Source organism: Capra hircus, chromosome 14 (genome assembly GCF_001704415.2).
Source record: "Capra hircus breed San Clemente chromosome 14, ASM170441v1, whole genome shotgun sequence".
NCBI lineage: Eukaryota > Metazoa > Chordata > Mammalia > Artiodactyla > Bovidae > Capra > Capra hircus.
Window position 1 is genome coordinate 93,131,316 of NC_030821.1, and position 24,412 is coordinate 93,155,727.

Sequence of the window (24,412 nt, forward strand, 5' to 3'; positions counted from 1 at the left end):
CAGGACTGAGCATGCACACACAAATCATTGCTAGACAGTATTTCAGTGCTATTTCCTAATGTTCTGCGGTTATATAGAACATAGAGATTCAATGCTGCCGCTGCTGCCGCTAAGTCGCTTCAGTCGTGTGCGACTCTGTGCGACCCCATAGACGGCAGCCTGCCGGGCTCCCCCGTCCCTGGGATTCTCCAGGCAAGAACACTGGAGTGGGTTGCCATTTCCTTCCCCAATGCATGAAAGTGCAAAGTGATAGTGAAGTCTCTCAGTCGTGTCCAACTGATTATTACTTCAGTGTGCACTAGTAAGAGATTTGTGATTTAAAATCAGATTTTGTTTTGTTTTAATTGCCAGGACTGTGGAGGGAAAACAAACAAACTTCTAGTTCCCAGGGTATTGTTATGTGATTAATATTTCAACATTAGCAGTACTGGCATTTGACTGTAATAATTTTTATCTCTATTTTCCAGCTGTTGTATTAGTACTAAAGTTTAATTTGGAAACTAAAAGCTTGGTTAAATAGAAATATTCGGTTGGTAATATAAGAGTTTAGTTTCCAGGAGACACTAGTCTGGATGTTTACTCCATATCTGTTTCTATAAGCTGTTGATTCCCTTATAATGCACTCTATTCTGGTCCCTTTTCAGATTTGTTTTAAAACCCGTGGAGGGATTCCCCTGGCAGTCCAGCAGTCAATACTTGGGCTTCCAATGCAAGGAGTGTGGATTCCATTCCTAGTCGATCCCACATGCATTGAGGCCAAAACACCAAAACATGAAACAGAAGCAATATTATAACAAATTCCATAAAGACTTTTAAAAGGATCACATTAAAAATAAAACCCTTGGACATGTTTTGGGAAGTATGAGATATCTGCATATACATCATTTTTACAATTTATGTTATTTATATTAAAATCCAAAAAGTAATGATCACCTGCACAATAGTATATTCTTAAAGTTATACATATCTGTTGTTTTAGTTAGTAGAGGAAAATATAATTCCCTAATTCCTTTTTGTTCCCATAAAGTTGGAGTTTGCATTTTATTTAAAAGAAGATACAGCTCTTTATAGTCTAGAAATGTTACATCATGTCACAGGTAGTAGGAAAGAATCCCAGAGCCGTGTGTGTGTGTGTGTGTGTGTGTGTGTGTGTGTATTTAAAGTACTTGCCTCTGCTGAGAAAATACAGCAATAGGAAGAAGGAATCTACCTGTAAAAGTTTATGTAATAGGAGAAAAATATTATATAAAGAATATATAATATGTATAAAAGATAGCCTAATTTCAAATGTTTCTTCAGGAAACAAAACTGTTTTTCTTCACAAGCCAGAGCTCTAATACCAAGGAACCTTCTCATTGACCTAGCTTTAATGTCCCTACACTGAAGCAGAAGACTGGAGCTTTAAGGAGTCATCCTATGGGCGACTGGCCATGTGGTTGTCATAAAAAGCCTTTATTTAGCGCCCTCTACAAATGAGCACACAGCAGGCTAAAGGACACTAGTTAGAATGACTGGGGGGTAGGTAAACAGAAGGAAGGTCTTGGAGCAGAGTGTCATCTGGCTGAGAGCTTATTTCCTGAATCCTGTGGATCTGGTTAAAACCCAGCAGAGACGCCAATATGTTTCTGCTCAGTAAATGCTACCAGGCTCCAGGCCACCAGGCCACCGAGGCTCACGTGCAGCGTCCTGTCCAGGCAGTGCCTGTGATGACCTGAGTTAGGTGTGTAGAGCGACTTTCTCCCACTCATAGCAGCATCCCTGGGATCCGTCTGCTGCTGCTCCTGACCTCCAGGTAGCTCAGTGGCCTGACTGGAGGGCCGGAGGAGACACCGTGTACGCTGCTTGGATGAGATCTTGAGCTTGTTTCAGAGCCAGGCTGGACTTCTCCAAGGAGCTGCTATCACGTGTGCCCCCGGGACACCTGTGTCTTCAGAAGGGTGGGAAGATATGAGGGCGGTCAACCCCAAAGAGGGGAGCGTGGAAGCCTGGAGAGCAGGTGCTGGTAAGCCTGACCAGAGTCTGGGGCTCGGGGATCCCACGTCATTGTTTTGTCCAGTCGGATGCAAGTCTGTATTTAATGCTCACACTGTATCTACCTCCCATGCAAATATTAACAGCGTGCATCAGGTGGAACATGATTTTGTTCCATTTTCTCAATAGAGCAGTTTCCAGCTTTCAACTTGATCATCTGTGTTTTTCTTTGAAAAGACATGATGAGACTCATAAGATAGCCCTAAAGGTTATAGGGTGGTTAATCATATTTGTGATTGTATTTTCTTGAGTAATGGCTAAGTCAAGAAAGAGGTAAATATTAGAATGTCAGTGTTTTCTGAAGAGAAAGCAATAGCTAGCTGTTTAATTGTGCATGAGTCTTGTTTGTAGTCCATGTATTCTGTGCTTTGCTATCAGGCATTTAAAGAATGAGAAAGACTTGAGAAGTTGGAGTCATTACTGGTAGGGAATCAGTCCCCAAATGGGAATTTTTAAATTAATTTTATCGGAGTATAGCTGGTTTACACTGCTGTGTTAGTTTCTGCTGTACAGAAAAGTGAGCCAGCTGCATGTATACATATATCCCTTCTGTTTTGGCTTTCCTTCCCATTTAGGTCCCCACAGAGGACTGAGTCGACTTCTCTGTGCTATACAGTAGGATCTCATGAGTTGCCCACTTTGTACATATGATCAGCAGTGTGTGTGCATCAATACCAATCTCCCAGTTGGTGTCCATAGGCTGGTTTTCTATGCCTGTATCTCTATTTCTCTCTTGCAAAAAAGATCGAAGACATGGAATACAGAAAAATGCTGTGGATGATCTTACTGCCAAATGCGAAGTTTGTGTCACTTTATCCAAAGAATGGATTCTGAATGCTTGTGAAACAGCTGGAGCTTTTCACAAACACAAGCCATGACGCTGACCACAAAACAAGCAGTCAGTGGTGTATGTGAAGCAAGCTCAGCATCGTGGTTGGTGTTAGGTCTTATGTGTCTTCTCCTAAGAGACAGGATGTGATGGCTGCATGGTATCACTGTTGCAATGGGCATGAACTTGGTCAAGACTCAGGGAGTTGATGAGGGACAGGGAAGTCTGGCACGCTACAGGCCATGGGGTTGCAAAGAGTCGAACATGACTAGGCTGCTGAATAGCAATGACAAAGACAAATTAGCTGGTCTTTGGGGCGATTGTGGCCCACAGCTGAGTAGGATGCTGTGAGACGCATAGCCCCAGAGAGGGGTGCACGTGGCTCAGATAGACAAAGTGGTAGAAATATTTTCAGTGAGTAAATATTGTTAATGTACATTTCTGAATTGACAGATGGAAGTAGGATTTTTTCCTCCTATTTACATGTGGACAGTGGCCTCCATGAAAGACATCCTTCACCTTACTGTTCATGGGATGTCAGAGTAAATAGTACCTGGACACAGGAGAAAGGGTCTTTTAAAATAAGGTCAACCTTAGCCACTCTTAAAACTCAACTTTGTATTTGGGTTCTATAATTAGGGAAGCTGTATGTACCATTTCAGAGACTTTACTTGGTTTATCAAGCATCTTTGGTTAGAAATAGCAATTTGTTTCCATGTAGGGAACTCAAGATAATTACATCAAATTAACATAAGTTTCTAAGATGAAATGAGGGATAGGTATTAGATGAGTAGCATTCAAATGATGTTATCATTTGAAACAAGCCCATTCCAGGTGCCAAATGGGAAGGGAAAAAAAAAAAAAGAAATAGAAGAAGAGAAATATGGAAAAGAAATAGTCGTGTCGGACTCTTTTCAACCCCATGTACTGTAGCCTACCAGGCTCGTCTGTCCATGGGATTTTCCAGGCGAGAGTACTAGAGTGGGTTGCCATTTCCTTCTCCAGGGGATCTTCCCAACCCGGGGGTCAAACCCGGGTCTCCTGCATTGGAAAGAGACGCTTTACCGTCTGAGCCACCAGGGAAGTCTGAGGTATGATGATAGCCACAGAAAACATTAGTACAGAAAAATGTTTTCAGATCCATAGACTCCTTCTTTTTGGCCATGCGCTAGGGCATGTAGGATCTTAGTTCCTGGACCAGGAGTGGGACCCATGCCCCCTGCATAGGAAGCATAGAGTCTTAACCGCTGGACCAGCCAGTAACCACCGGAAGTCCCCATATCCACAGCCTCTTTCACTTCCCCACAGTCAGAATCCACGCTGCCAGGCCCAGCTGGGGGCGAGGGCATTGGTCACTGAGGGTGTGACTGTTCTTCTCCTGGTTCTCACCAGTGCACCTGTAGGGCCAGCACCTCCATCTCTAGACCCGGATGCTGGTGTGTCTGTATGGCAGAGCACGTGTTGCCCCATAGGCTGGTCTGGAGAATATTCCCTGGCTCCTAATGTGGGACACAGAGGTAGACGACTGTCAGCCCTCCTGCCTCACCAGTTTCCACACCAAATCCCTAGCACTTTGACAAAACCTGAGAGGACTTCAAGGTGATCTACAAAAATAATCTCCGCAGCGTCTATGTACCGGGTTCATGAAAAGCTGGGCCTCCTAGTTAGATGAGGCCAAGTTCCAATCCCAGCTCTGCTAGTCATGAGCCATGTGACCTAGGGCAAGTTTGCTGGCTTCTTGAGCCTCATCTATAATATGGGGTAAGTAATATCAACTTTGCCATATGCCTGTGAAAAATGCATGAATTAAAAACAATGCACATGCTTATTTAGCACAATATTTGGCACAGGCTCACTCAACTAATGTGTATTTCCTTTTCTCTTTTCAACTAGCAACCATGTGGCTGATTTTTGATTCGAGCCAGTTTATTAATGGAGAAGGCAATGGCACCCACTCCAGTACTCTTGCCTGGAAAATCCATGGACGGGGGAGGCTGGTAGGCTGCAGTCCATGGGGTCGCAAACACACTTTCACTTTTCACTTTCATGCATTGGAGAAGGAAATGGCAACCCACTCCAGTGTTCTTGCCTGGAGAATCCCCAGGACGGGGGAGCCTGGTGGGCTGCCGTCTATGGGGTCACACAGAGTCGGACACGACTGAAGTGACTTAGCAGTAGCAGTAGCAGTTTATTAAAGCGTATTTCGAAGTATGGGGTAAAGGAAAAAATAAATATTCTAGGTACAGACCAAAAACTTGTTTTCATTTGTTTGTTTTAGGAGGAGAATGTTCAGGTTAGTCAAGTTTGTTTCAATCTGGTATTTTGCACTTGCCTTGGTAACGATGAGATGATCCATGCTGCTGCTGCTGCTGAGTTGCTTCAGTTGTGTCTGACTCTGTGTGACCCCATGGACAGCAGCCCACGAGGCTCCCCGTCCCTGGGATTCTCCAGGCAAGAACACTGGAGTGGGTTGCCATTTCCTTCTCCAATGCATGAAAGTGAAAAGTGAAAATGAAGATGCTCAGTTGTATCCGACTCTTTGCGACCCCCATGGACTGCAGCCTACCAGGCTCCTCTGTCCATGGGATTTTCCAGGCAAAAGGAGATGATCCATAGTTCAGTATAATTTTTTCCTTTGCTGATAGTTATTTTTGACCAGTATCTATACTTTAAGCACAGTGTACTTAGTTTAGATAAATCAAACCTGGGTCTTAATTCTGCCATTATGTCATTTGATCATTTCATTTTCTAAAGCAAACTAAAAGCAGTAGGTGCCAATTTTCCAATGATTTTCCCTTAGATTAGATTAGAGAAGTTTGTTGTTTCTGGAAATTGATTGATAGGCCACAATAAACATGACTTTGGAGGAGTGACATCATTTGAAAACATTTCAAAGTTTCGTTGTGATCATTGCTGTTCTGTTATACATGGGCCAGGGCGGGGTCAAGAAATGTAGGAAATCTGGTGAGAGGAGGGTGACTCTGTCTCAGGGGGGGAAGTCTAGTGGGCCATGAAATGTGATCCCACAGTCGTCAGAGGCCTGCATCTTTAAAAATATTGAAGCTGAGAGCCCACCCCATCTCCCGAGCTCTCAGATACACCAATTTGGGTTGTCCTTTTGCCCCCTGGAGATGAGCCCGGTGAGCGGCAGGCTGGGCGTCTGTCCAGCACAGCTGGAGGAAGCTCTGTGTCCTGTTCCTGGTCACTCATGAGCTCCTGGCTGACGTCTCCTCCTGCCAGTCGTCCCTGGGCTGAGTAAAGTCCCAGGTAGGGAGCCTGCAGAGGAAGTGATGGGGTTTACAGAGCTTGGCAGGACCACAGCCCGAGACTGAGAATGGGATCAGATCATCTCAGGTGAGTGTCCTGGGGTCTACTGACTGGCAGGGGTCTGCTTGCTTTTGTCATCTGAGTCCATGAATGTCTCTCTGAAATGTCACAAGAGGGATAAGAGGAGGGGCTTTTCAAGCCTCTGCCTGGGACTTCTATCCAGTGCTGGCTTGAAGGGACCACAGCGTTTCAGGTCTCTGCCTACAGGAAGGTAGCATCTTCTGTGCGTTGGTTCTGGAAACGGTTAATCACAGACTTGCCAGGGCTTCAGTGGTTGCTACAGCAGGGTTCTCTGTAGCTAGCACAGAGCACTTTGGATCGGTAATGCGGTAATCAATGAGAATCTGTACACTGCGGAGATCTGTTTGGATGACAGCGGCACTTCTGGCCTTGTTTAGTGTCACCACTCTGTAATGTTGGACACTGCAGGATTTTTTCTTTTGTTGTTGATTTAGAATGCAAGGACCACAGGGGATGCTGTTTAGCATTTCTTTTGCATTTCAGTCGATTTCTGACTGTGTTGGGGATTCGCTGCCATTGCTAGCTAGAGTTTAGTGGTCTGATGCCAGCAGCCGCTCTTTAACCCCTCCAGTGCTGCTGTTACGTTGGCTGTGTTTCTGCAGCTTCTACTCCTTCGTACATTGCACTCAGGAACAGGTAAACCAAGCTCTAATATGAATCTTACGCATAAGTGTAAAATGAATGGGATATTTGTTTCATTATCATCCAAAACAGTAAGATATGACTCAGGAAACTCAAACAGGGGCTCTGTATCAACCTAGAGGGGTGGTATGGGGAGGGAGATGGGAGGGAGGTTCAAGAGGGAGCGGATATGTGTATTCCTATGGCTGACTCATGTTGAGGTTTGACAGAGAACAGCAAAATTCTGTAAAGCAATTATCCTTCAATTAAAAAAAATAAAATGCTTTATCTAGAGTCTATCAGGAGAGAATAAGGAATTTGACCAGGGAAATTGCACAGATATTTTATTAACATCATTTTGGAATGCAATGGTAATCATCTAGTTGTATTGTATGAGGTTATTTTCATGTTTCATGCTTCCAGTGAATATCTGAAGCTTGCATTTAGTTGTCTATGATTTAGTATTTAACTCTCAACTTGATATATGTATAATATACAATTAATTCAGAAAGTACATGTTTTCCTTTTCTTACTGACCCAAGACAACTGTTTTCTTTGTTTACTGAATTTTACTGAAATCAGAAGGCCTCATACCTTAATCTTCTTAAAAATACAAAGGAGTGCGTTTATATATAGATTGCTCTTTTGAAGCATTTAAACAGAGGTTGCTGAGGCTGGGTTTCCTGTGACTGATGGCCCTGATTGTGGAGCGTGTTATGGAAATGCCTGAGTTCCTGTGTGATGTTAAGCTGTGGTTTGAAGGAAAACCTGCTAGGATAAGAGGACCGGGGAGCCAAGTCAGAAAGGAGGGGGAGGGCCAGGCAGTGCTTTGAGTCTGAGATTTGGGTATGTGTCCTCAGATGATGGAGCGGCCCCCTGGCCCCTGTTTCCATATGCCAGTGTGGGGAAGACTGCTGCTCGTCTTAGTAGGGGTAGTGTCACAGTGTTCAGGTGCTCAGATCGTCTGATAGTGCTGTCTGTGCAGAAGAAGACCCCACTGTGAAGTTTTTAAAGGTATACAATCTTCTGAGTAAAGGGGGCCATGGAGCTCTTTGAGTCCTCCCTTCCCAGCATTTTGGCAACTGAGGCTTTTCTGAAAGGCAGCTTACAGCTCTTTTAAACTGATAGATCTCTTAGCTCCCCTGTAAGTCTTTTGCCAAACAGGCCCTGAGGAGTCCGCGGTGTCCTGAGGGCCCCTGCTGGCAGACTGCCCCCAGGAGGGGCGGGAGTCACAGGGGCCTGCCGCAGTGGTGTGGGGCTGATGCAGACTAAGAGTGCTCTGGACGCCTGCCAGGGCTGCAGGCTCGCCTCCCTGGCAGCGCGCATGTTCAGAGGGCAGCCGAGGGCAGCTTCTCTTCTCAATAGAGGACTTTCAAGAGGTTCGCCTTCTGCCGAGGGCAGGCGTAGGATCTGAAGACCAGAGGTGACCAGAAGGGCGGCTTCCAGACACCCTCTCCCGCCCCTTGATGAAGCGTGGATCAGCTGCTGCCTGTCCAGTGCCAGCTCCCGTCCCTGAGTCTAGACACACTTAATGTTGCTTCAGGGAGGATAGAGGACTTGATTGTAAACTGAGTCACATGCTGGCAGCGTAGCTGATCATCCCTGATGGATGACGATGGTGAATCTTGTGCTCATGCTCATCACCACTGGGTGATGCAGACCCACCTGCAGGGGGAAGGCTGAGGCCGTGATGCTCCCCCGCCACTGTGCAGCAGTGGCTGATGAAAGATGAACCGCATGGCGGGCTCCTCTGCCCAGCTCCGGGGAGCCCATCTTGTGTGAGACACGCATGGAGGAAGTAGCTTTGTTAGGAAAGTGACTCTCCGTTGGGTGGAAGCGGGTCCCCTCAGCTGTCTTCTGACTTTCTGACTTTACGGGATGCTGTTAGTCATTGCCTGGGGTTGGAAAACTCTTCAGGAGAAGGTGATGTGCTCATTTTCAAGGACTCCCTGGGAATATTCCTGAGGAGAGCACTGTCAGAGGTTTGGAGAAAGGCATTTGCAAAAGAAAGACAAAAATCTGAGTGAACTTCAAGTATATGTTCTTTATATTCTTCCCTGTACCTCTCCAGGTAATCCACAGACACTTCTAATAAATGAAATAAATGATTTCTGTTCTCAATTTTCCAAGGCCAGAGAGATTAGGAAGAAGTATGTCAAGTTACAACATAGAGGAATCAATCAAAGAATTAATAATTTTAATAATAAAGAGCCTCTTGATGAAGGTGAAAGAGGAGAGTGAAAAAGTTGGCTTAAAGCTCAACATTCAGAAAACGAAGATCATGGCATCCAGTCCCATCACTTCATGGCAAATACATGGGGAAACAGTGGAAACAATGGCTGACTTTATTTTTGGGGGCTCCAAAATCACTGCAGATGGTGATTGCAGGCATGAAATTAAAAGACGGTTACTCCTTGGAAGGAAAGTTATGATCAACCTAGACAGCGTATTAAAAAGCAGAGACATTACTTTGTCAACAAAGGTCCGTCTAGTCATGGCTATGGTTTTTCCAGTAGTCATGTATGGATGTGAGAGTTGAGCCTATAAAGAAAGCTGAGTGCTGAAGAATTGATGCTTTTGCACTGTGGTGTTGGAGAAGACTCTTGAGAGTCCGTTGGACTGCAAGGAGATCCAACCAGTTCATCCTAAAAGAAATCAGTCCTGGTTGTTCACTGGGAGGACTGATGTTGAAGCTGAAACTCCAATACTTTGGCCACCTGATGCAAAGAGCTGACTCATTTGAGAAAACCCTGATGCTGGGGAAGATTGAGGGCAGGAGGAGAAGGGGAGGACAGAGGATGAGATGGTTGGATGGCATCATCGACGGTTAGATGGCATCATCGACTCAATGGACATGAGTTTGGGTAAACTCTGGGAGTTGGTGACGGACAGGGAGGCCTGGCATGCTGCGGTTCATGGGGTTGCAAAGAGTCGGACACCACTGAGTGGCTGAACTGAACTGAATTAAGGAGACTGCTATAATATTTATTATCTGGCTTGTAAATTGCAGGCTAATGAGATACGTTTAGGTCTTGGACAGCCTGCTTCAGGCAGCCCATCTTTAGTCATTAAAGAAGGGAACTGTTGTAACCATATAATGAATTGGTCAATTTGTTGCAGAAGTGCAAGGAAGAATTTTGGATGCCCACTTAATTTAGATCGGTTGCTTCAAAGAAAGTTTTATATGAGTTGTGTAAGTTTTAAAGATTTGAGAGATAAATGTTGACAAACTCTAAACATTGAACAAATTTTAAAGCTGACTTCAATAAAAGGGGGCATATTGATAGTAATAAAAGGTAGGTTCTATCAAATATGTTTTCAGCAGTGTAACATCTGTTGTATATTTTAGACTTACTAATAGTTTCTGACAGTTTTTTTCTTTCTCTTTTTCTCTCCAGGGAATGCTTAGCCCTTGAAACTTGTTCTTAACATTTAAGCAGGCCCAAATTAGAACAATATTTATTCACTTTGAAGTTTTACTTTTATTTCAAGATTATAATTATAATTTCTAATAACATTTAAATTATACAAAATTATTTAAATTATATTTAAATTATATAAAGTTTATTATTTATTCTGTATTTTCCCGTTTAGGAAAATGTCTTTGAAATGAAGCTACTCATCAGGGAGATCAGAGAGGAATAGGACATCTGTGTATAGTATTTCTCTTGCCTATCGATATGAAAGGCTCTTGAAAATGTGCTTTATGAGTCTTGAGAGCACACAAATGTGCTTTCTGATGTTAATTTCTTTGCTCTCTACATGTAACCACAAAGCTCATTTTCCCTAAGTATGGTTTCTGGATTTCCTGAATGTCTAGGTTAAATGGGGGTCTTCATGAGAACCTCTCATTGAGGCTGGGGCCCTGTGGGAGAGGAGCTTGAGGTGAGGCACCCAGGTGGTAGAGCAGATCCCAGGCTGAGTCACCTTCATCCAGGCTCATCACTCCTTTGCCGTTAATTTGGATAAAGATCATGAACCCTTTAGATAATTTGAAGAAACAGGGGGCACTTACACACACAAAAAGTTTTACATGCAATCTCAAGGAGTGTGTTGAACCCCTGAGTCTAATCAGAGACCGTGTCCAAAGGCTCAGCTCACATATCCCAGGTTATAATGCTGTGCTGTTCTTAGAACTCTGCAACTCCATGGACTATAGCCTGCCAGGCTTCTCTGTCCATAAGGATTCTCTGGGCAAGAATACTGGAATGGGTTGCCATGCCCTCCTCCAGGGGATTTCCCAACCCAGGGATCCAACCCAGGTCTTCTGTATTGCAGGCAGATTCTTTCCGATTATCTGAGCCATCAGGGAAGCCCCAGATTATAAACCTTGCCCTAAAGGTCACAGAAACAAGAGACTTGACATTCAGTGGTAGAGAAAGTCTGCCAACTTGAAGGTAACCTGTTTCCATTCTGAAGTTAGCAGATAAAACCAAGCTCCGTCGTAGGGGAACAGAGGAGGTCCCTGCCCCTGGGTGCTAACTGGGGTAATCAGAGACCTTGGCCTGTTGGACCCCAGAACCCAGGCCCCACCTGGGAAGACCTGCTTCAGGATTTGTTGTTGTTCAGTTGCTAAGTTGTGTCCAACTCTTTGCGACCCCATGGACTGCAGTACGTCAGGCTTCCCTGTCCTTCAGTATCTCTCAGAATTTGCTCAGATTCATGTCCATTGAGTCAATGGTGCTATCTAACCATCTCGGAATGCTCTTGCTTAAAAAAACAAACAAACAAACAAACCAAAAAACACACAAAAAATCTTAATTTCCATTTGAAGTTTTTATGAGTTATGTTATTGCAGGTCATAGAGAAAAAAATCCAACCCAAGCTGAATTCTGTGAACAAGAATAAATCATTAGATACCTTGATATAAGTAAATGAATTAGAAATGACTGAAAACCCAAATATAACCAGCATGCTAGCCTTATTTCCCTGAACCTGGAGGTCTGGACAGGACTTGTTTCTGTTCAGAACAGCTTGACAGAGACCAGGTTCTTCTGACAGTAGGTCTCTTTGACCAAATGCTGTGATACCCTGACTTAGAGGCCAGCATTGTTCTAGGTGAGACGCATAGTTTTAGAAATCTCTGTGCAAGATTGGCCTTAGTCTATTAGATTTTGCTGCAGTCAGAGCTATTCAGTGAAGGCAGGAAAGTGATAGAACAATTGAGCACAAAACAAAAGCCTCAAAAAACCCCAGTTTATTCTGAAAGACCCCTAGAGGTTGGTGGGATACCCATGTTTTGTCCTGAGAAGGATCCCTCTTTGGAGTGTTTGCTTGAAATTGTCTCCGTTGTGTTTGTGGTCCAGAACACACTGTCTTTGGTCTCTACCAGCCCTGGTTGCTTTGACAGAGGTCAGTGGCAGTGGGCACATTGCTGTGCATTGAAGTTACAGCCCATCTGGACGTTTGTACTAAAATGTGATACAGTGACAATCACCCTGACCAAAGATGGTAGCAGGTTCAAAGATATGTGTAATTTTTTGTTGTCAAAACTATTAGTGCATCACTTTAGAAAACAAGCAGAGCTGTTGAAATTCTTGGTAAAAAGTGAAATTATAAAGGCTAGCAAGATGTTGTCTTTGAAAGTTTTGACCCTTTTCTGCAGGAGAAAAGGCAAAGTAGACAAGCAAGAATGATATAGAGTTTCTCATTTGAAAAATAAGTATTTAGTCATTAGAATGCAGTTGCAACAATCATCTTAATCCAAGTTCTTTAAAAATATATTTGAAATATGAACAATGAGCTGCTTATACCTAAAGGTGTATGCTACAGTTAGAGTCTTGCCAGGTAGAAAGAAGATGAGCTTGAACTTAAGAGATGTTACTGACTCCTTTTAAAATGGAGAATAGCCTTTAATTTGATTTAAAATATATATAAAATAAAAGTCTGTATATTTGGGGAAATCTTAAGGCAAGCTCTTATTTTTAATAACATTGGAACCATTAATATTATAATCACTATAATAATTTGGAGAAGGCAATGGCAATCCATTCCAGTACTCTTGCCTGGAAAATCCCATGGATGGAGGAGCCTGGTAGGCTGCAGTCCATGGGGTCTCTAAGAGTAGGATACAGCTGAGCGACTTCACTTTCACTTTTCACTTTCCTGCATTAGAGAAGGACATGGCAACCCACTCCAGTGTTCTTGCCTGGAGAATCCCAGGGGCGGGGGAGCCTGGTGGGCTGCCGTCTATGGGGTCGCACAGAGCCGGACACGACTGAAGCGACTCAGCCGCAGCATAATAATTAGGTATTTCTCATAAGTTATATCCACATCTCCAGCTCATTCTTGCTGTGATCATTAAGATATCTTAACTGAAATTTAAGTTTCTTCATATAAAATCAAGTGCAGTGTAATGATCTTATGTAGTTAAGATCATTGGAGTTTTTTGAGCAATCTTAAATGTGCTCATAGTTATTGGGAGAAATTACATAAAGGTTTTTTATGGATTTATAAAGTTTGATATAGAAATTACATGTAAAAATTATTACTTTTAACATTATTGAAAAGATATTCAATTTATTCATTTTATGAAGGAAAGGGTAATTTCAACTTTCAGCTTTAATGTCACTGAAAATTTTTCATAACAGTGCTCACATTATTCCGTTTCAGTTTTTTTCAACAAATGTCTATTTCATAATTTAATTCTGTTGCATAATCAGTCCTCTAGAAAAGGAAATCAGTCCCTAAGAGAAAGAAGTGCAAAAAGGCAAAATGGTTGTTTAACAAGGCCTTATAAATGGCTGAGAAAAGAGAAGTTAAAGGCAAAGGAGAAAAGGAAAGATATAACTATTTGAATGCAGAGTTCCAAAGAATAGCGAGGAGAGACATGAAAGCCTTCTTCAGCGATCAATACAAAGAAATAGAGAAAAACAATAGAATGGGAAAGAATAGAGATCTCTTCAAGAAAATTAGAGATACCAAGGGAACATTTCATGCAAAGATGGGCTCAATAAAGGACAGAAATGGTGTGGACCTAACAGAAGCAGAAGATATTAAGAAGAGGTGGCAAGAATACACAGAAGAACTGTACCAAAAAAAAAAAAAAAAAAAGACCTTCATGACCCAGATAATCACGATGGTGTGGTCATTCACCTAGAGCCAGACATCCTGGAATGCGCAGTCAAGTGGGCCTTAGGAAGCATCACTATGAACAAAGCTAATGGAAGTAATGGAATTTGGCTGAACTATTTCAGATCCTAAAGATGATGCTGTGAAAGTGCTTCACTCAATACTCCAGCAAATCTGGAAAGTCAGCAGTGACCACAGGACTGGCAAAGGTCAATTTTCATTCCAATCCCAAAGAAAGGCAATACCAAAGAATATTCAAAGTACCACACAATTAACACTCATCTCACATGTTAGCAAAGTAATGCTCAAAATTCTTCATGCCAGGCATCATCAGTACATGAACCATGAACTTCCAGATGTTCAAGCTGGATTTAGAAAAGGAGGAGGAACCAGAGATCAAATTGCCAGCATCCCTGGATCATTGAAAAAGCAAGAGAGTTCCAGAAAAAAAAAATCTACTTTTGCTTTATTGACTATGCCAAAGCTTTTAACTGTATGGATCACAATAAATTGTGGAAAATTCTTAAAGAGATGGGAATACCAGGCCACCTGACCTGCCTCTTGAGAAATCTGTATGCAGTTCAATAAGTTAAAACTGGACATGGAACAACAGACTGGTTCCAAATAGGGAAAGAGTACATCAAGGCTATATATTCTCACCCTGCTTATTTAACTTCTAAGCAGAGTACATCATGCTAAATGCCGGGCTGAATGAAGCACAAGCTGAAATCAAGATTGCCAGGAGGAAAATCAATAACCTCAGATATGCAGATGACACCACACTTATGGCAGAAAGCAAAGAAGAACTAAAGAGCCTCGATGAAAATGCAAGAGGAGAGGGAAGAATTTGGCTTAAAACTCAACATTCAGAAAACTAAGATCATGGTATCTGATCCCATCACATCATGGCAAATAAATGGGGAAACAATGGGAACAGTAAGAGACTTTATTTTTTTTGGGGCGGGGGGGCTCCAAAATCACTGCAGATGGTGACTGCAGCCATGAAATTCAAAGGTGCTTGTTCCTTGGAAGTAAAGCTATGACCAACCTAGACAGCATATTATAAAACAGAGACATTGCTTTACCACCAAAGGCCCATCTAGTCAAAGCGATGATTTTTCCAGTAGTCATGTATGGATGTGAGAGTTGCACTATAAAGAAAGCTGAGCACCAAAGAATTGATGCTTTTGAACTGTGGTGTTGGATAAGACTCTTGAGAGTCCCTTGAACTGCAAGGAGATCCAACCAGTCCATCCTAAAGGAAATAAATCCTGAATATTCATCGTAAGGACTGATACTGCAGCCGAGGCTCCAATACTTTAGCCACCTGTGTGAAGAACTGACTCATTGGAAAAGACCCTGATGCTGAGAAAGATTGAAGGCAGGAGGAGAAGGGGACGACAGAGGATGAGATGGTTGGATGGCATCACCGACTCAATAGACATGAGTTTGAATAAACTCCGGGAGTTGGTGATGGGCAGGGAGGACTGGTGTGCTTCAGTCCATGGGGTTGCAAAGAGTCAGACTCGAATGAGTGACTGAACTTAAGTGTACTGAGAAAAGGTAGTTTTGTTTGCTTTGCTTTGTTCTTACTTGAGAGACATCACTTTTGTTAAGCATCCTTAGAAGACAGTTCAGCCACTCTGTGTGTAGGATATTATGCAAAAAGCAATTAAACATCTTTTTCTCATGTTTTTTAATTGCATTCGCAAAATGTCAAAATACAGCATTCAAAGAAAGAAAATAAATAATATTATAGTGCATGACTCTTTAATACATGGTAAATTTAAAGCAATATTTGAAAAGCAGTTACTACATGTTTCTGTTGTTCATAGTATTGATGAGTAATAATTTTGAAATTGTGAAAATGTAGCCTCCAACCCCTGGATTGCTGAGTTTAACAATATGCTTAATATTTACCAGCCACCTTGTTATTGATGCTATTCCTTTTGTATAATTTTAAGTCAGATACTTCTCATCAGAATTGCAACTTAGTCTTTTTTGTTTTAAATCAGGAAAGGGGGGAAGAGGGTTTCGTCTTCTTTTCATAAGAGTTTATATGTCATAAAGTAGTTTTTTTAATTGTTGCCTAATGGCTAGTGTCTTAACTTTGGTTTATTTTGTTCCCTGGTAGTACAGTTGTTTTCTCATAACGACTCACAGTTTTGAAGTGTTGAGGGCAGGTAAAGCCTTGCCAACTTGTTTGACTTGGTTTTGTGCTTTTTTGGTTTTAAGTTTCCCATTCCTGTTCTCTTAGAATTCTCATTGTTTTCAATGTGTTTGTCTGTAGCAACTCCTTGCTGGTGTACAATGTGCATCTTCAGTGATCCTGTGGGGTTAAATTTCAGAGAAAGCTGTCATATGGTTGTGACCATAAAGTTATGAGTGAAGCCTGCTGGGTTTTTAAAAAAGCACAATCTAGGAGCTCAGATTTGTGATACTGGTTGTCAGAAGAGAATCTTTTTTTTTTTTTTTTGCTTGCTTTCCATTCTTTGGCAAGATTCCCAAGTAAAGTACAGTAATTTGCTGTTTACTGAATGCTTTGGTTTAAGCTCAGGATAAGCTAACATCTGTATATCAGTTGCATCTTAGTTATTTCTCATGGAAGCAAGGACATTTTGAGAATGATAGATGGAAAAATCTATATTTTAACAAAAGCAGGGTTTATAGTTAATATAATAAATATTATTCTACGTATACTCAATTTTATTTTATTCCCACTATGCAGTCTACCTCTATACCAAAGAGACTTAACATTTTCACTAAAATGTAAAAATACAGCGATATGGAATCAATGAAAAATGTGTAAAAGTGATTGGGAAGGGAGAATCAAGGTAGGCATTTAGTTGTAGACTTAACCATAAACATCCTAACACATGTGCTTTGAGAAAAATATCATTAGTTAAAAATGGACAGCATCCATAACATGAAAATACAGTGTTTGCTCAAGTGCTCACTGATGGTCCTGACACAGACTCCAGAAAGACGGCTCCTCTGTACGGTTTCCTGGAGAACACAGTCAGCAGCAGCAGCAGTGTGATCTGTGTGATAATCTGTATAATATATAAGGTGCTAGAGGACAGCATAGTAAAACAGTGGGGCAGACGGGATGGCGTGCAGTCCAGGGGCATGGCTGTGCTCTGGGTTCATGCCAAGCCAGATTTTAGAGCAGCTAAAGGCATTCATTGCATCTCCCTCACCAAGACCTTGCTCTGCATTACTGCTTTGAGTTAAACATGTCAGAAATATCCAGGGATAGGGTGTTCCAGAATCCTCCCTGAGCTGTGCCTGGGTAGGTCAGTGCAGCTGGATGACTGTGGAGTCCTGGGTTTAAATAACCAGCGGAAGCCCGTCCTTCCCAAGACAGCACCCATGAGCATCCAAGAAAACATGCTGAACACTTTGAAGGCCAGCAAGCCATCCTGAAGTTTTCAAGTAACAACCTTTGATATGAAGGTTTAATCTAAGAAGGATGTATTTTGAAATGATTGTATTGGAATTGTAACTCCGGTCTCATTTATCCAGAGCTTAAATGTTCAAGGCCTCTGGGAAAGAATTCCTTTCCTCTGCCAGGAGGTCAATCTCTGATCACCTGAACTGACGGTGTGACTAGCAGTGTGTGTTGTGCGCACGTGTGGCTTGAGGGTGCCTCGCTCCTTTGGTTTGTTTGGTGCTTTGATACTTGCACTGCCTCCTCCTACCACCCAGAGTGGGAGCCCAGTTGAGAGGCTGTGCCTGTGAACAGCTTGATTGTTTGGGCACTGCGGTGGCGATCTAGGCCAGTGACCTTGGGGTGTTTTGCAGTCTGGTTTCTGATGGCTATAATTTTGAAGGTGTATGAATGTGGGTCCTTAGCAGTTTTCTCTAGAATAATGTGGAGGTGTAAAGTGTTCTCCAGATTGCTTTGCCTATTGATTTCCCATAGCCAGTCAAGGAATTTCTAACTTAAAACAATCTCCTTTAGTAGATCTATAAATTATTTGCTTGCATAGCCAGAATAAAAAAAAAATGACAAATGAACAAGAAAAGAAAAGAAAAAAAGAAACAGTATTTATGGTAACTTACTTGACAGGAGGGAATTCTGGTTTTAAAACATGTTTTTAATGTAAAATGTTTGCTAGGGTGAATTTATTTTCTACTCTTTTATAGTTTCACAGTATATTTATAAGTGGTAAGCTGTATCAGTCTCTCACAAGAACTTCTGTTTTGATCTGTATTACCTTAAAATTCATCTTTGTCACTTGAGTATTATTCTTGTTATTTATATTATTAAAACCAGGAGAGTGTATTGATCTTCATTGATCTCCCTATTTTTCATTTCTGTGTCTTTGGGATGTAAAGGCAGGTGGAAATTGATTGACAGTCAGGATCATTGAAAGTTAATACTGTTCTGCTAGTGTTGCCTGGGCGTGAGATCTGGATAAAGACTAGAGTTTTCCTTGATGTTTGTATCCAGAATCTCTGCTAGGACATCACCCAGCACTACAGCTGCTGAAACCTATGGGTAACACCCAGTCCCCAGACCATGAAAACAAATAAACCCTGGTTTCTTCCACAGGGTTTCCTGGCTGGCTTTTCCGAGACTTTGCACGTGACAGCCGGTCTGCCCGTGAATGGAGTGCTCAGTGTCACAGAGGAAGCCTGGTCAGTTGGAAGTGGCAGGGACACCCTCCCTCCTATAGGAAGAATCCCCAAGTCTGATTATGAAAGGTCCTTGTGCTGGGAGAAAGGGAGCAGAGTCCCTGTGATTGTAAATTTGGGGATCTGCTCCTCAGGGTACAACACTGTTCTTTGTATGTGTAGATTCTGGGAAGGCAGTGGCTCAGTAATGAAGCCTCAAAAACATGTCTACACAGGAAATTTATTCTTCTCTAAACTATTCTACATGGACAGCCTTTTCCTGTCATCAGTCACCTCAGACCTGTTTTTATACCCATTTTAGTGTTATGTAATATGGGGAATATATACAGTTTGCTGTAGATTTCCTAAAGACTATATAAACGTATTATTCTAAAAGCACAGATGTGTGTGTGTGTGTGTGTGTGTGTGTTTTCTGTTGCTGTGGTTGTTTAGAACTTTCAGAAATTGTACTTTACTTACTTCTTTGGAGATCTGTGACATCAGATCCACGTGGCAGTAAAGGGTACAGACGTCACAGTTATAGGAGTAGTTCTGAACCCTGAAACTTTACATAGTTTCAAAAATACACTTATATAACTTTTAAAGGTAGGAAAAATAAAATGACTCATATTTACCATGTGAAATAATTTTTCATGTATTCCTCTCTGTCTTTTAGCCCATTTAAAGTAAAAAAAAAGTCTGTGCTTTGCCACAACCCCATGATTCTGAGTGAACCCTGTTACAGATTTAAATTTGCAATGGTTTTCATTAAGACCATCCATCTTGTTATGATTTAGATTATTTTGTTTAGAATATAAGCTAAAAAAAAAAGGAATACTAGAAAGTTAGGAATCTTATAAATATCAGGATATAAATATTGAAGTATATCCCATAACTAGTATCTGTACCAAATAATTTTAAGACCATAATACAGGTTGGTTTCAAAAAGTAATTTCAGAGATATCTTTGAATTATCAGAAAAAAAAACATATAAAGGGATAAAATAACCTCCTTGTTTCAAGATATGGAAGATTTCAGTCACAACTATGTGGCTTTTACACCAAAAGTGTTTCATTTTTCCACATGAAAATGTGATCATATAAAGAAAAATAACAAAATGCTTATCATTAGACTAAGAATATATTGAACAATCTGGTCAAATTAATTCCTTCACATATTTGGGGTTGGGTTAATCAGTATACATCTTGGTATACGGAAGACCTCCCAGAGAAAGTAACTACTACTGTCTCATCCCCTGGTTCCTGCTAGCTTTGCAGAGATTAACAGGAAGATTCCTGCCCCAGTTTCTGTACATGGTGGCTGCTTTTCTCACCTTTTAGCAATCAGAGTTAAAGAAATAGTCCTTCTTTCTGAGCACTTGGATGTCTGTTTCATAGCAGGTCAGTTAACAATTTTTATAAACAAAATGACAACCTTTTTCTAAGCCCATTTAAACTCATCCTTTGGAAAGATTACTGATACTGCATGAATTTTAGCTGTGGCTGTGATTTCAGCATCAATCTGATCTCTTCACACCATGACTTCATATTCCTGTTCTCAACTGTATAATTAGACAATAAAACCTGTTTCTAAAATGCTTTACACTGTACAAAACTGGAAGATCTCATTTAAGCCTCGTGGAAATTTCATGAGGAAGTGGCATCTTCCTCCTTTTCAGTCAAGGATTATAGGAATGAAGGGATATTAAGCTGGTGCGCTTGATATGGTACAGTTAGGGTGAGAGTCCCAAGTCTCTAGCTTGGAGTGCTATGCTTTTTTTATATCACATCTTGTTTTTTTGTATGTTTTATAGAAACAGCATAATTTTAACTATTAGGTAAGATGATACTGCTAACAGAGAAATTAAAATTCAGGGAGATTATTTGATTTGTCATGATTTCAAAAAGTAAACTGTAGATCAGAAAAAAAATTACATAATGTTTGAATCGACAAAAATATTTATCAGTATTACGATGGGAAATACTTTTCAGTGTGTATTTTTACACTCTAATGACCACTTGCATATTTGGGGTGCTCTACAATTTATTACAGAATTTCATATTCATTGTCTCATCTTACCCTGGAGACAGTGCTGAGATGTCATAAGAGTTAGTGTCAAAAAGTGGAGGGAACTCAGCGCTCAGCCAGAAATGCTCATTCACAGTTACACATCACCACTTTGTAGAAATCTCTGGTGGTTGGGTTGACATACCCAAAATTAGCTCTCAGACTCACCAAATGACACACCAGAAAAGTACCACCTCCACCAAAAAGGTTTGCAAATTCTCCTTTCCCAGATTGGCTACCAGCCTTCCTTCATGTGCTTAAGATTGTAAACCACAGAGATAGCATCACAGGCCCTGTGATACAAATATTTCATCTTTCCCCAGAGGTAGTTCACCTTTGGAGGTTCTATTTAATGTAAATAATCTCTGAATGCAAGCATCTTTAACACCTCATTAACTTAGTAACCGATAGTTGCTGAATTTACTTGAACAGCCAAATTTATACATCAAAGACAGAGAGATGGTGGTATAGTTGGTTCTGTGATAGAAACAGAGCACATTGTCAACAAATTTTGAAAGTGAAATTGCTAAGGTGCATTTGGAAAACAGACACTTACCGAATCCCTAAAAGCTGGAGATAATGTAATTCTCTTGGCGGATGGTGTCTCACGGCAAATGGCGGGTGCATTTCTGCTTTCAGCCAGTTGAGGGCAGGACCCTGGGGAGGAGCTGTGGCCCCCAGTGAGAGATGGATCCCCGACTGTTAGAACAGCCCAGGGGCTGAATGGAGGCTTTCAGGATCTTAGTTCTCTGACCAAGGATGGAAACCTTGGTCCCCTGCAGTGGACACACAGAGTCCTAACCACTGGACCACCAGATTGTCGATGAACAACTATTGGCAGGAGAATGTTGGATCCCACAAAAAAAAGATACCCCACATCCAAGAGCAACAGAGAAGCCCCAGCAAGATGGTAAGAGGGGCAAAATCATCTTTAGAATCAAACCCTATAGCCACCAGAGACACTCGGAGGGCTCAAACAAAACCTGTGCGTACCAGAGACCCCACAGAGACTGAGCCAGACTTGTGTTTGAGTTTCCTGTGGAAGTACAGGTCAGTAGTGGACTGCCACAGGGGTAGGGACTCTGGGTGCAGCTAGCTGGGTCACACAACCTGTGGCATAAGCCCTTTTGGAGGAGGTCACCAGTAAGCCCTCCCTAAAGCCGCCAAGCAGATGACCCACAAACTGCAGAACAATTAAACCAAAGACATTTTCACATTGTTTAGAAAGTTCCAGGACCCACAGCAGATTTCCCAACCTGGGGATCTGGCAAAGGGACTGAGAATTTGACAGGAACTTGACTTTGCAGGCAAGTGGGATTTTATTACAGAACTTCCGCAAGACTGGAGAAACAGACTCTTGGAGGACACAAACAAAACCTTATGCCCATCAGGACTTAGGAGGAAAGAGCAGTGACGCCATAGGAGACTGACTCAGACTTGCCTGTGAGTGTCCAGGAGTCTCTGGTGGAGGCGTGGGTCAGCAGTGGCTTGCTGGAGGGTCTGGGGCACTGAGTGCCACAGTGCCTGCAAAGGACCTTTTGATGGAGGTCGCCATTACCGTCATTCAGTTCATTTTATTTCAGTCGCTCAGTCATCTCCGACTACTTGCAAATCCAGGGACTACAACACAATAGGCTTCCCTGTCCATCACCAACTCCCAGAACTTATTCAGACTCATGCCCATCAAGTTGGTGATGCCATCCAAGCATCTCAGCCTCTGTTGTCCCCTTCTCCTCCCGCCTTCAATCTTCCCCAGCATCAGGGTCTTTTCAATGAGTCAGTTTGTCACATCAGATAGACAAATTATTGTAGTTTCAGCTTCAGCATCAGTCATTCCAATGAATATTTAGGACTGATTTCCTTTAGGATGAACTGGTTTGGCCTCCTTGCAGTCCAAAGGACTCTCAAGAGTCTTCTCCAACACCACAGTTCAAAAGCATCATTTCTTTGGCACTCAGCTTTCTTTACAGTCCAACTCTCACATCCATACATGACTACTGGAAAAACCATAGCTTTGACTAGACAGACTTTGTTGGCAAAGTAATGTCTCTGTTTTTTAATATGATGACTATGTTGGTCATAGTTTCTTCCAAGCAGAGATATTCTTCCAAGAAGTAAGCATCTTTTCATTTCATGACTGCAGTCACCATCTGCAGTGATTTTGGAACCCCAAAAAATAAAGTCTCACACTGTTTCCATTGTTTGCCCATCTATTTGCCACGAAGTGATGGAACCAGTTGCCATGATATTCACTTTCTGAATATTGAGTTTTAAGTCAACTTTTTCCCTCTCTTCTCTTACTTTCATCAACAGGCTCTTTAGTTCTTCTTTGCTTTCTGCCAAAGGGTGGTGTGATCTGCATATCTAAGGTTTTTGATATTTTTCCCAGCAATCTTGTTTCTAGCTTGTGCTTCATCCAGCCTGGCATTTCTCATGATGTACTCTGGAGAAAAGTTAAATAAGCAGGGTAACATTATACAGCACTGATGTACTCCTTCCTGATTTGGAACCAGTCTGTTGTTCCATGTCCAGTTCTAACTGTTGCTTCTTGACCTGCATACAGATTTCTCTGGAGACACATCAGGTGGTCTGGTAGTCCTATCTCTTTAAGAATTTTCCACAGTTTGTTGCGATCCACACAGTCAAAGGCTTTGGCATAGTCAATAAGACAGAAGTAGATGTTTTTCTGGAACTGTCTTGCTTTTTCTGTGATCCAATTGATGTTGGCAATTTCATCTCTAGTTCCTCTGCCTTTTCTAAATCCATCTTGAACATCTCGAAGTTCTCCATTCATGTACTGTTGAAGCCTGGCTTGGAGAATTTTGAGCATTACTTTGCTAGCATGTGAGATGAGTGCAATTATGAGGTAGTTTGAGCATTCTTTGGCATTGCTTTTCTTTGGGATTGGAATGAAAACTGACCTTTTCCAGTCCTGTGGTCACTTCTGAGTTCTCCAAATTTGCTGGCATATTCAGTGCAGCACTTTCACAGCATCATCTTTTTGGATTTGAAATAGCTCAACTAGAATTCCATTACCTCCACTAGTTTTGTTTGTAGTGATGCTTCCTAGGGCCCACTTGACTTCACATTCCAGGATGTCTGGCTCTAGGTGAGTGATCACACCATCGTGATTGTCTGGGTCATGAAAGTCTTTTTTTATAGTTCTTCTGTGTATTCTTGCTACCTCTTAATATTTTCTGCTTCTGTTGGGTCCATACCATTTCTATCCTTTATTGTGCCCTTCTTTGCATGACATGTTCCCTTGGTATCTCTAGTTTTCTTGAAGGGATCTCTAGTCTTTCCCATTCTATTGTTTTCCTCTATTTCTTTGCATTGATCACTAAGGAAGGCTTTCTTATCTCTCCTTGCTATTCTTTGGAACTCTGCATTCAAATTGGAATATATTTCCTTTTCTACTTTGCCTTTAGCTTCTCTTCTTTTCTCAGCTCTTTGTAAGGCCTCCTTGCTGCTGCTAAGTCTCTTCAGTCATGTCCGACTTTGTGCAACCCCATAGATGGCAGCCCACCAGGCTCCCCCATCCCTGGGATTCTCCAGGAAAGAACACTGAAGTGGGTTGCCATTCCCTTCTCCAATGCATGAAAGTGAAAAGTGAAAGTGAAGTCACTCAGTCGTGTCCGACACTTCGGGACCCCATGGACTGCAGCCCGCCAGACTCCTCCATCCATGGGATTCTCCAGGCAAGAGTACTGGAGTGGGTTGTCATTGCCTTCTCCAATGCCTCCTTAGACAACCGTTTTGCCTTTTGCATTTCTTTTTCATAGGGATGGTCTTAATCACTCCCTCCTAAACAATGTAAGGAACCTC

General features: G+C 42.0%; 1 protein-coding gene across 13 annotated transcripts in view; it reads left to right on the forward strand.

Annotated features, from left to right (window-relative positions):
* The window catches only part of RIMS1 (regulating synaptic membrane exocytosis 1), a 599,631-nt gene that overhangs the window by 374,951 nt on the left and 200,268 nt on the right, over positions 1 to 24,412 (forward strand). Inside the window, exon 1 of one of the 13 annotated variants that reach the window (XM_018058844.1) lies at positions 1,828 to 2,002. The exons of 11 other annotated variants lie outside the window; for them this stretch is intronic. In XM_018058844.1, coding sequence (XP_017914333.1) covers positions 1,948 to 2,002 — 55 coding nt within the window. In that variant the 5' untranslated portion in view covers positions 1,828 to 1,947. Of the gene's footprint in view, positions 1 to 1,827; positions 2,003 to 24,412 lie in introns of those variants that run through there. One more of the 13 variants, XM_018058843.1, reaches the window with a different exon arrangement.